Raw genomic sequence first — 13,432 nt, 5'->3', positions numbered from 1 at the left:
AAAAACGATCATTCTTACAAACCCATTAACTAAATTGACATTCCTTCAAGTACCTTTAATTCAAGTACACAATCCCTTATAGTTACAAGACTTAGTATTCAATCATAGTTCCACTTCCAAAGGAGCCTTTTATAAGCTGAATACCTTGCTGATCTATATCTCATTTTAAGATATTTTATTATTACAGATTTACACTCTAGAATGCTGTTTTTTTAATAGTTTATTTGGAATCATTAAATTGTTAGCTTGTTAAATTTATGTCACTGTGGCAGCCTTGCCTTGGGGCCAGTTTTTAGTTGGTAAATTTTAGTGTTTGTTCAAAATTGACCTGGGCTCATCCAAATGCTGCTAACCATCTCTACTGAATGAAAGAACTGTGTGAAATGATAGAAAATCAACCAATCAAGATGCCCAGTGCCAAGCTGGTAAGTGGTACCTTTGTAAAAATTCATGTCAGGTTCCTATAATATTGTCATCAAGGACGTCACTAGGTACCCTTGCCTATCATAACAGATTAAAATACAGGCAGTTCAGCTTCCAGTGGCCTATGATCTTGCTGACTTTTACCTGCCCAACCTCCGACATTAAGCCCACCATTGCTCTGTATGATTCTGAGTCCTGGGAAATTTGATCGGCATGGATGAGTTTTACCAAAGGGTCTGTTTCTGTGCTGCATGACTCTGACTCGCCAAGCAACATAATAATTAGGAGGAGGATTTAGCAATGCAGCCTCTCGAGCTGGCACCAAAATTTAATACAATCATGGCTGATTTCATTGCAGCTTCAACTCTACTTTCCTGCCCACTCCCCATAACCCTATAGCCCATTATTAATTAAAAATTGGTCTGTCTCATTGAATTTATTCATGTCTTGGTGTCCACCACACTCTGATGTGGTAACTTCCACAGAGTTTGAAAAGTTGAAGTATGCTTTGAAATTTGGACATTTTGTGACAAAGGCTAATAATATGCTCTCATTAATAAAATGATCGAATTGATGCAAATTGCCTCTTTCCTTTCAGTGGCCACGAGAAGCTCTGCTTTCTGTATCAAAGAACTTCTTTGCAAACGTTAATCTGGGCAGTGATGAAATGAAGGAAAAGTTTTCTGAAATGTGTGTACGAGTTCACACAAGTGTGAATGAGAAGGCAGATCAATACTATGCTGAGCTGCGACGGCGGTACTACACAACACCCACATCTTATCTCGAGCTGATTAACCTGTACTTGGCCATGCTGGCAGAGAAACAAAAGGAACTAATTTCGGTAAAGCTCTAGAGTTTAAAGTTGCTCGTCAAAACCAAATACCAAATCAAGTTTCTATTGATAGTCATTTTTGAGTAGCACCTTCTTTTTGAACTGCCATTTGAATAAAAATAGTAAATTGATCTTTGGGAAAGAAAGATGGGCAATATTTAAGGATCTGTTCAATTCTAAGAAAGTCTATTTGAAACTTTCAAGAAATCCAGTTCTCCCTAATGCTTCCGTCATGATGAGGAATGAAAGAATGTGTAACAGGCTATCTATCATAGAATAGCTCAGAATTTTGATTGTGATATTTTATTGTTTTCCTCTTGGGGAGTTCAGCAGTGAGAAAAGCCTTTTTGTCTGTTGGAATCATGAAGTAGAATCATAGAACACCTACAGTGCAGTAAGAGGTCATTTGACATATTGAGTCTGCACGGACCTTCTGAAGAGCATCCCACCCCGACAGTCAACCCCTATCCCATCCCCGTAACACCACATGGTGTTTTTACCATGGCTAGCCCACCCAACCTGCTCATCCCTGGACTATGGGAGGAAATCGGAGCACCCGGAGGAAACCATGCAGACACAGGGAGAACATACAAATTCCACGTAGACAGTCACCCGAAGGTGGAATTGAACCCTGGTCCCTGGCACTGTGAGGCAGCACTGCTAACTGCTGTGCCACCAAGCTGCCCTATGTTAGTGAGGATGGTCAAGTTAATAGTTAGAATCAATGTAAATTTGGGCAAACAAGATGGCCAGGATATGAAAACCTGCAGCTAGAAATTGTGGTCACTCTTCCATGATTGTACTCATTATGTATTCACTATGTACTCCCCATCAGCCCCAGTGAACTTTCTAGACTTAGTAAGAGGCTTTCAATAAAGTCTGTATTACATTCCATAATCTACCTGAAAATGCTGGGTTGTCCACAAGAGATATGGATTGTCTGGCATAAATGCAGATGCTGCCAGACCTGCTGAGTTTATCAGCAATTTCTGTTTATGTTTCAGATCTTCAGCATCCACAGTTCTTTATTTTATCACCGATTTCCTCACCTCCATACAAGTGTGCTGGTTTTATAATTATAATGTGTTACAATCTGCAGCAGGCCTTGTAGGTCTCTCCTGGTGGAGCCTCCATTCAGTAGATGGAGTGAGAATAAAGAGGAATATGGAGAGGGTGTTAGAGATCTGGATGAAAAGAAGGGCAAGGTTGAGGTGGAGTTTGTGGTCTCATGCTTTAGAGACAGAGAGGGGAGGGGAAAGGAATAACAGCCAGAAGCAAAAAATAACACCCATGAAGCTGCAGTGTATTGATTACTGTGAGAGGAGGCCTAAAGTAACAAGTCAAAGGACAAAGGAAAAAGGAGTTTGAAGGGAGGAGTGAAAGATGAAGACAAGGTAGGGGTAACAAGTTAGAAGTCCCAGTTGTGGGAGAGAAATGGAAGAATAGGCTTGGGGAAGCTTCTGACTTAGTGGTGGTTCCCAATTACAAGCAGGGCTGTAGTAAAAAAAATTGCATTGCCTTTATGTAAAAATGCAATGCCCTATGGTGATGCAATGCACTTTAAGGCAACCAAGCTCAATTGTTGCTTCAGCTGAAAGTCAACTACTTCTGTTTAGAAGTATAATTTGAAAAGTCAATCGGGGTTGACAGAAAATCAAGCAATGTGTTCTCTCTACTAATTAAGGAATTTTTAATAGCTGGAGATTGTCTTTGTGACCACGAGCCCAAAATTGGAAACTCTAAGTTGAGCTACAGCAGCAAAAATCGGGCCTGACAAAATTGGCCAAACTTAACAGCATCTAGCAGCTATTAGGTAAAGAGAACAGTGGAAACCGAAGACGTTACAACAGTTTAAAAGATGAACCACTTGCAACCATCTCAAGGGTTACGTATTGGCGAAGTGTTGATCAGATGTTCTGGCATCTTAACTGCCTGAATATATGCACTTTATACCTCTCAGCATTGCAACAGTGAAGGGTGTCAACACAACCCCATTGGATAATTTGAATCCCTCTCATTGCCTCATTGGCCAAAGATCACAGAATGTTCTGGAAGGTCAGGTGCGAAAGGGAACTCTCACACCTGGAAGCCACCCCTCAGTGAAGACTGAGTGAAAAGTCAATGAAGACTCACAGGGAAGACTTGCAGAAAGACTCCTGGCAGAAGGCCATGCAGCAACCCAAGAAGACCCAGGAGAATATCTGTCCAGACCTGTGAGACCCACCTTCATAGAAGCGAGCCAGCCTTATGTCTGAGAGGAAGGAGATTCCAATGGCCCAGTTCAAATACATGGATCATTGTGGGTAATGTCATTTCTTGGATGGTGAGAGATAGATAAAGAGTAAATATTATGGGAATTTGGGAAATGCTCACATTGTATTGTTTAATGAGGAATATTTTGTTAATAGAATTGAGTTAAACTACAAACTGAATTCTGCATCCCTTTGTCCTTCTCACCGATAAGAGCATTTGGTTAAAGAGTTTTTGATAACATAAAATGTTGAAATATCCAAAACACAAACAACAAAATATACTTCCAAAATTATTATTTTCTTGATTGTCAGTGTGACCAATAAATGCACGTTATATCCTATTTTGTTATTGGTAGATCTTCTGTCACATTACTCATGGCAAATGGGATAGCCTTATTGTTCATCAATGTGTTGTATTATGATACATCTTGGCTGGGACTTGAACCCAAGTCTTCTGACTCTGAGGTAGGGACAGTACCATTGCACTACAAAGACCCTTTTATAATGGGTTAAATTATGAGGCAGTGTAGATATTTTTCATCAACCTTTTGAAGATGTTATGATACGTGTCTAAGACAGGTGGAACTTGAGCCTAGACTTCCTGGCTTAAAGGTAGGGATACTACCACTGTGTCACAAGAACATTAGAGGTAGGATGTATATCTAGGCATTTTTTGAAGTGTGACAAGGAGCTAGAATGTGGCACATGAAACGATGTTGGTCAGAAGTATGTGTTAGACACAATTATAGAATATCATGTTGACTGACAACGAAATGGAAATAAAGTTGGGAATTTGCCTTCTTCATACTCTGCAGTAATTACAGAATAATGTCTAATCGAATTTTTCATTATTTGTGTAAAGTACATGGCTATGAAATTATCTCCCAGGAAGCAATGTAAATTCTTACTTTCCTTCAAGAAATATAAAAAATAGATTTAAACATCAAACTTATATTATGCGATCAGAATTTATTTCCCAGGAAATAGTGGATTGTTGCCTGCAAGATTTATAAAGTGTGAGTGAACTGGTTTAGGTAGGATGGTTGAGTATTATATTCATAATTTTGTTGTTATCATGATAAAGGTAGGGCATATTTATATTGAACAAAAAAAATCTGTTTTAATTGCAATTGACAGACTGAAGTGTCTCTCAAAAACTTGTAATTATAACCAATAAAGTTTAGTAATCCCATTTAGTGTTGGGTTGCTCTCTGTTTTGTGCATTTTACATTGTGTTGTATGGAATTAAGTGATTGATCAGGACTTGGAGTCTGTATTTTCAGTGACAATCCTCATAATGTTTTTTCTTGCTGCAAACTTGCTACTAAAGCTGTCATTAGCCAGGCAGCAGTGTTTATTCCTGCTTGGTTGTTGTGAATTATCCCAGTGTACTTGTTTAGAGACAGCATTGCCTCTTGCTGTTATTTTCATGCTCAAATCACACAGTTTGGCATACAAATAGAAAAAGATACAAACATTGTACAAACATTTAATTCATTGTAACTAGACTATTGTTCAGTGCTCTTGCACTTCCATGAGCTTCTGTCAGATTTAGTGCAGATGTATACATATTGCAATATGAAAGTCAATGATACTGAAGAATTTTCAATGTTTATTGTTACTTTCATAGACATAAGACTTATAAAATGCTACTTAAATTCCATATTGGGCAATAATATAAGTTTGATGTTTAAATCTATTTTTTATATTTCTTGAAAGAAAGTAAGAATTTACATTGCTTCCTGGGAGATAATTTCATAGCCATGTACTTTCAGACACGCAAATACTCAATCCCTGTTACTAATTTTAATGTTCTGATTATATTTGTGAGATGTACAAGAAAGGCTTAAAGTTTTCAATGTTAGAAATCACAGAGAATTTGAGTAGGGGTCTGATATTTTTCTGATTGTAGTTAATTTAAAATAATTAACTGTTCTTTCAAGTAAACTGTTCCATATTTTTACATTGAATATTCAATCATTTTTGCATGTATCCACATTCATTATGTAATCTTACTACTGTTGGTGTGATCTGATTATCTGAAAGTATCAATATGAGTGATCATATCTGAATTAATTTTAATATTTCTGATACAATAACAGGCTCGGGATCGTGTGAAAAATGGTCTTACCAAATTGCTAGAGACAAATGTGCTGGTAGACACAATGCAAGTTGAGCTTTCAGCTCTCGAGCCAATTCTTCAGCAGAAATCAATTGATGTAAATGCTTTAATGGAAAAATTGAGTGTGGACCATGCAGAGGCAGACCAGGTAAGAAATCTAAAGACAATCATTTCAAGGAAGTCCTGTGCTTGATTATTAGCTGTGTACTGTTTCAAATTTTTGAATGACCCTTTGGTCATTAAACTTCCCTCGCACCTTCCTCAGAACAGACTATGATTCTTTTAAGCAATACCATTGGAGCTTCAATAGAATAGATGCAAGATACTAGAGAAGCTGTAAATCTGAAGTAAAAATTCTGGAAAAATTCAGCCAGTTCAGACGCATCCGTGAAGAAACAGAGCTACCTTTCCTAGTCAAATATGACTGTTAATATTGGAGCTTCAGTTGTCTCAAAGTAGTTAATAATATAGTAAAAATCATGGTCTAGACATTTTAGTTGGTTTTGTGTATGTGGGCAGGGGATTGGCACAAGGAATGATTGACGTATCCAAAAGGTGAGGACCAAACAACCTCAGTAGAAATTGGGCCTCTGGTCTTATTGTCATTGAGTTGGTGAGCTGCAGTCATTACCATACAGCTCACCAGCAAAGCAGAATGTAAGAGACTGTGCAACTGTGCTGCAGGTATGTATGAGATTTGTTTCTGTGTTTTCCCCTCGACCCTTTATGCTCCCCAGGCCCGACTTGACAAGTGGCCTCACCCAAGCAGCCTGAACCTGACATCACTGTTGCCTTCCTGACCTGCCCCCACATCTGTCCATACTCCCCAATGGCTGGACCTGACCTAATTCTCCTCCAACTTAGCATCTGTGCTATGATAGGAGCCAACATTTTCTGGATGGACCATTGCTTGATTATCTCTGTCATCAACATTTAATGTTGGTCCAAAGCAGCGATGGCAACAGAAACAATAACTTTGTGAATTTTCTTTGCTTAGTGCTTAAATAAATAGATTCCAGCTAACACACACATTTTGTCTCAGAAAAAAATACATAAATCATGCAGCAACACAAGATATTTGCACACACCTATCACCATTGCCCATCACACTCTATTTACAGCCTCAATCTGTCCAACGCTCAATGGCAATGCCATTCAAGATGTACTAATGAGAATATTTAAGTGACAGTCCTTATAGTCTAGATGTCAACATTTTTGGAATGGCATCAGGAATACAACTGAAATTAGGTATACTTTTAAAATTCTTTTACAGAGATTCTTTTTTTAAAAAAAATTGTAGGTTATAAAAATGAACATGGTAATTTCTCAGAATTTCACAGTTACGGCAGATACATAACAATCTGTGTCAGATTATTCAATTGGTGATATATTAACTGAAGAAAGTTAAAATATTGATGGAAATTTAAATATCTTTTTTTTTGGTTGTGTTAGATTCGTAGAATTGTACAGGAAGATGAAGTTTTAGCCAAGACAAAAGCTGCAGAGACCCAAGCTATAGCTGATGATGCGCAGCGAGATCTTGATGAAGCTATGCCTGCCTTGGATGCAGCAAACAAAGCTCTTGACTCTTTGGACAAGGCAGATATATCTGAAGTCAGAGTATTTACCAAACCTCCAGATCTTGTCATGACTGTCATGGAAGCCATTTGCATCCTCCTTAATACAAAGTGAGTAATATTGTAATAAGATGTCATTGCTCACTCAATCACTGGTGCCATTTTGGGAGATTCTAGCCATTTTTTTTCTTTTATTGAATTAAGTTTTTTTTGGTGGTCGTGCTTTAGGATTTATCAATGGATCAATTCATTGACTCTAAAAGCTAATGAAACTAATTTTATTTGATTTATGTTAGAACGGACTGGGCTTCAGCGAAGCAAGTTCTTGGTGATTCAAACTTTTTGAAGAAACTCATGGATTACGACAAAGACAACATTAAACCCCAGATTCTACAACGGCTTCAGAAATATATAAATAACCCTGATTTCGTGCCAGAAAAAGTAGAGAAAGTGTCCAAAGCTTGCAAATCTATGTGTATGTGGGTGAGAGCTATGGATCTGTATTCTCGAGTTTCTAAAGAGGTAGAGCCAAAACGGATAAAACTAGCTGCGGCTCAGGTGAGTTAGAAACTCAGAATTTATATTTGTGTAATTTAAAATAATACTGGATAACATTAACCCTTCAACCCAATGGGAAAGGGATGGTTACAGAGTTCATACTGGTAGACCTACTTGCCTGTTCAGGTTGTATTGCCATCTTAACTTGAGTTTTCCGCTGGGCAGCCCAGATGTTGGCTTTAATCGGGTGTGAACCATTGAATCCATATGAATAAGATCCACAGGCAAACTGGATAGAGTGTGCAGCATGGATATTTGTTCAGTATGTGCTGGTGAATAAATGGAACGAGTGTAAAAATATAAATATGCAAATAAATTTCATGCATCGATGAGGACTCATTTGGGCAACACAAGAATGGTGTGTTCTGTGCTGTTGCCCTGGGCCCTGCTTCTCTGCAGTCACATTTCTTTACCACTCATCCCTTCACCCTTTCTGCTGGCTGGCTCAACTTGTATTTTGCCTGATAATTAGCTGGCCTAGAATTAATGCACTGTGAAAGGAAATCTGTAGTTTGCCGATATATCTTTTTCAGATCTGGGCCTCCTGCCACAGATCTTTTTTGACTCATCCGCGTGTTGCATCTGCTGTTTATCTGGAAATTTAAGTCTCTAACTTGTTCTGACCTCCGTTCCCTCCACCCTCTGCACCCCCACCCCCTGCAAACCAATCTGCACTTTATATTGAGCTGTAAGTATGCATTGAAAAAGTTCAGATTGCTGCATGGTTGAGACCCAGCAACATTTTGAGCTGATCTAACAGTTTATAATTACTAAAAAAGACTCAACACCGCAAGTGTCTTTCATATTGTATTCATTTTTGAAAGGAGATTTTGTTTTTACACATCCCTTCACCATCCTTTTAATTAATTACTAGGCTGAACTTGATGCCACCTTGGCAACACTGAAGGAAAAACAGACTAAATTAAGGCAACTTGATCAAAGACTCGAGGATCTTCAAGAACAGTATGATGATAATGTGGGGGAAAAAGAAAAGCTTGGTGAGCTATTGTTGGAAGTGTTCCAAGAAAATGTTCAATTTCATTGTTCAAAGGTGAAAAAAAATTAGTAAAAATGATATTGCGTCTAATGGTACAAAGAAATGCCATGGATGCTGGACCAACTCATCTATTGCCATAATTTTGAATGGTAAACAACTAGAACATTTTGTTGGCAAACATTTATAATCAAATAATGCAGTAATTTAAGAACTTGAGATATGTAATGAGTTGGCACAAAGGTTAGTACTTTGAAAGGAGAAATCAATGGGCTGAGGAGCCCTCATTATCCAGAATCACGTTGTAACCTTGTGATATTTTATCTAAATAGCAATAGTAACTGGAATTCAAAAGTAACCTGTTGACTGTGATGTTATTTGAAGTGTTCTGAGGATGTGCAGGGTGCAACTTACAGGTGCAGTTCATATCTTTATTGCCCTTTGGAGAGTTGAACAAAATTCACTTTAACTGATATTTTAGGACTAGTTGCAAGGGGTCACCTTAAAAAAAAACAACTGGAGTTTGGTAGACTTTGGATTTCTACTTGAAGCAGGACTATTTTTGATGCTGTGGATCCAGAGTGAAGGCCCCCAAGCCACTCCTTGTACATCAGGAAACTGAATATATTTGCCTCAGAGGCACTTTGGAAATGAGATGATTCAGAGAGTGACAGTGGGGCAGGTCTAGAATAAGCCAGATGCAAATGATTCTTACAGGAAATTCTAAGCCAAGATTCGGATGAGCAACATGACAAGGCTGAGAAATTATGTTAATCGGGGAACAAAGCTTAAAGATGAAGTGGGAAGGAAGTCTTGCAGGTCTTGAAGATGGAGCGCAGTACAACCTGAGGACTGAAACTGGAATTGGCTTGGGGTACAGATGGGACCAAGCCATACATTCTGAAGTCACAACAGAGTTGGTTATCCTGGAAGATGAATATCAGGTGTTATGCTGAATGAAATAATGACAGGACTATGTATTGAAATGCATAATCTGCTAAAATGATGTTGTTGGTTGAAAAGCTGGAGTTGCAATATTGTGGGATGGAACAGAACAATTATGTAGCATTTAAACTTGTGCTGTATGACTCTATGACTCTAAGCATCCAGTGTAATAGGAATAGGTAGAATTAAAGCAAAAAGTGTAAATAGCAGATAATACAGATTTGGAGATCTTGAGATAGCATGGTAAATTTGGAATACTTTACTTGGGCCTCAGTGGTGGCAAGGAATACAATTTGAATAGAAGTGCTCTGGGGCCTGGAAGGAACAGAGTTGAAATATAGAAAACAGATTTCTTTTTAAAATGGATTGAATAAAACTGGGCATTTTAGCAAGATGACAAAGTGGCATGGAGCTGGGGTCTCTCTGGAACTGAGAGAAAAAACACAAGGATGACCTGAAACCTGGGCAGAATGAAAGAAAGAACTCACATTCATATACTGCATTTTGAGACCTACTGGATTCTCCAAAGCTCTTCACAATTAATGGATACTTTTGCCGCATTTTATTGTGATAATGTAGGGAAACCTGGCAACCAAATGAGATTCCAAAAATGTCACTGAAATAATTGACCAGAAATTGGATTGTTATCACTGGGGATAAATATTGATGAGAGCATTGGAAGAACTTAGTTATCCTTCAATCAGTGTCAAGAAATCTTTAATGTTGGCCTAAGAGGAAACATAGGTACTCAGTTTTACATCTCATTTGTGAGATAGCTCTACCTACAATGCATCACTTCCTACTTGGGTTTCAGCTTGGTTTATGTACATACATTCCTGAATTCGTGTTTGAGTTCGTGTTTGAAGCCATGACCTTCTGAATCAGCAGTAAATAGTGCTACTTTTGGGCATGCCTGAACGTGGGTGAAGTACTGAGTTGGGAGGAATTAATGTAAACCACAATAGAATACAAAGATGGCAATGCATCTACTGGTGATTCTTTACTCCCCCATTGATTAGGTTGATTAACATAAGATTTAATTGGTCCACACAATCATTTGGTTACCACTTACCAACCAACAAAGTTTTCGTTTTGCAATTGAATTGCTGATTCACAATTCCATGACATTACTCTCTTTGTGTTTGTAATTTTTACTTTCACCATCTGGACGGAAATCTGACAGAAAAGATTACCCAACCTTTCACAGACCCTAACTGAAATTGCGGGAAAATCTCAGCAAGTCTGGCAACATCTATGGAGAGAAATCAGAGTTAACATTTTGGGTCCAGTGACCCTTCCTCAGACACTTCCTCAAATCCTTTCACAAACCCTGCCTAATTTTCAACACATCAAAATCAGTGGGATGTGAAATAGGTTGGTTTTACAATGGGCATATGATTTACACAACCAGAGTACCACACTGGTAGTGAAGCTAAAAATTGTGTCTCAAATCTATATTTGTATCAAAAGATCCTGTTCAAGGCTCTTTGCAGCAAATTGGTGGGATTATTTTTACCTCACAGTGATCAAAAATGATCAGTACCAGATGAGCTCCCATTATACACTTGCCTGATCTCTCTTTCCCTGTGAATTCTTTGGATAGAAATATTAGGAGGCTAGTACAACAGTTGTTGACAAACAAAATTCTAACAGTTCTATATTTTACACGAAGTGTGTTCAAAAAATTTGCAGTTTACTCAGCTTAATTTATTGCTGTTTACAATATTGTAAATTTCAATTGTAACTCTGTTTGAATGTAACACTTTTTTTCTCTTTAGCACAAACAATGGAACTAACACAGGCTCGATTAGTGCGTGCTGGAAAACTTACTGCTGCTCTTGGAGACGAACAAATTCGCTGGCAAGAAAGCATAGTTCTGTTTGAACAGGAAATAGCAAACGTTATTGGAAATGTCTTCATTGCAGCAGCTTGTGTGGCATATTATGGAGCCTTTACTTCAAAGTACCGGCAGCTGGTATGTTATGGTCTTCTCAATGTAAATTCATCACTGAAATATAGAAAATCCTAGAACTATCAATAATAACAGAAGCAAATTAGACAATTTTCTTTTGCTATGTGTTAAGTACCATGAAATCTTTTAATAGTTTATTTTGGCTTTACACTAGAGGGCACATGCTATTGTCAACCACACGATCTGAGTGGTTGTAGAACTTCTGTTTCTGTATCTTGGTTTATTGTTGGCTAAAAGTGTTAACCAATTTTGCTTAACAGTTGGCTATATTTATGTATTCAACTTGGAATGGTGGCCATTTGCTGAAATTAAAGAGTACATAGTGACAAATAGGTACTCGACCTTTTACAAATTGCAGGCATCGCATAAGGTAAATTGGGAGCTGTTTAAATTAACATTCTTGTGACCTGACAAATTTTATAGCATTTCAACATTTAGCAATTTTCAATCTGCAGTTTTTTTCTGGAAGAAATATCCTAATGCAGATTTTGCTGCAACTTGGTTTTGTTTTGTAGGAATGCTGTATCATCTGTTTAAATAGATTACAAACAAAACAAATAATTTTACAGCAATCAATAAGTATTGTTTAAATAGGGATTTCAAAAGAGAACTATTGATCTAGTGTGTCATGAGTTTTAAAACAAAAGTATATACCTATTGTGGCTCCCTGCAGATGGTCTGATGAACCACAGTGCTTGTTTTCCAAGTAAAACCATAGAAAGATTACAGCACAGAAAAAGGCCATTCAGTCCATCATGTCTGTACTACAAATATAAACTAGTTGCCTGCTCTAATCCCACTTTCCTCAACCTGGTTCACAGCCTTGCAGGTGACGACACTTCAGATGTATTTCAAGTGAGTTGGATTTTCTGTGTCAATCACCAAACTGGACAGCAAATTCAAGGTGCCCACTACCCTCTGAGTGACAAAGGTTTTCCTCATGTTCCCTCTAATCTTTCTACATAAATCTGTGCCTCCTGATAACTGAGCTGTCTCCCTGAACTTTCCACTAGTGGAAATAAGTCTTTCTTATCCACCCGATCCAAGTCCTTCATTATTTTCGACACTTTGATTAAGTCACCCCTCAACCTTGTTTGTTCTAAGCAAAGGAATCTTTCCACATAGCTGCATTTTTCAAGCCTTAGCAATATTTGAGCCTTAGCAATATTCTTGTATGTCTCCTTTATAAAATATCCAGAGCAACTTTGTCCTTCCCATAACATAGTGGCTAGAACAATACATAAAACTTCAATCAGTGTCTTAAATAGTTTCAGCAATACATCCTGATTTTTTATAATTAGACTTCACCCAATGAAGGAAAGCACACAATATGCCTTCTTAACCATCTTATCTACTTTTCTTGTCATGTGCATGCCAAAGTCTCTCACTTCCTCTACCCATCTCAATAATTTCCTGCCTATTGTTTATTCTGTTGCTTTGGATGCCCTCCCCAAATGCATAACTTTGTACTTCTCTGGATTGAGTTCCATTTGCCAGTTTTCCACCCACTTAACCAAACCATTGACATCATCATGCATTTGACAGCCATGTTCTCCATCAACTAGTCAGCCAATTTTTGGCATTGCAAAGTATTGTTAACAAATTCTGGATATGTCTGATCAAATAGTAATTCTGAGCAGCCCACTGACGGTTAGTCCATGGGTGGGTGGGAAAACAGAGGCAGGACTATTGTTTGGCTCCCAGATGTAACCTTGGTGGTGTGAAACAGGCATTCAATGTGATTTGCACAACAGCTG

The 13,432-nt window shown here is 38.0% G+C and overlaps 1 protein-coding gene across 1 annotated transcript in view; it reads left to right on the top strand.

Annotated features, from left to right (window-relative positions):
- Nucleotides 1-13,432, top strand: part of dnah6 (dynein, axonemal, heavy chain 6) — a 199,709-nt gene that overhangs the window by 100,811 nt on the left and 85,466 nt on the right. Inside the window, exons 40-45 of the mRNA XM_048620328.1 lie at nucleotides 1,022-1,264; nucleotides 5,610-5,777; nucleotides 7,082-7,317; nucleotides 7,503-7,764; nucleotides 8,639-8,762; nucleotides 11,482-11,678. Coding sequence (XP_048476285.1) covers nucleotides 1,022-1,264; nucleotides 5,610-5,777; nucleotides 7,082-7,317; nucleotides 7,503-7,764; nucleotides 8,639-8,762; nucleotides 11,482-11,678 — 1,230 coding nt within the window. The remainder of the gene's footprint in view (nucleotides 1-1,021; nucleotides 1,265-5,609; nucleotides 5,778-7,081; nucleotides 7,318-7,502; nucleotides 7,765-8,638; nucleotides 8,763-11,481; nucleotides 11,679-13,432) is intronic.

The sequence above is a fragment of the Rhincodon typus genome, chromosome 3, assembly GCF_021869965.1.
Source record: "Rhincodon typus isolate 14 chromosome 3, sRhiTyp1.1, whole genome shotgun sequence".
Taxonomy (NCBI): Eukaryota; Metazoa; Chordata; class Chondrichthyes; order Orectolobiformes; family Rhincodontidae; genus Rhincodon; species Rhincodon typus.
The sequence above is the reverse complement of the archived record's forward strand: the minus strand, read 5'-3'. Positions and strand labels throughout refer to the sequence as shown.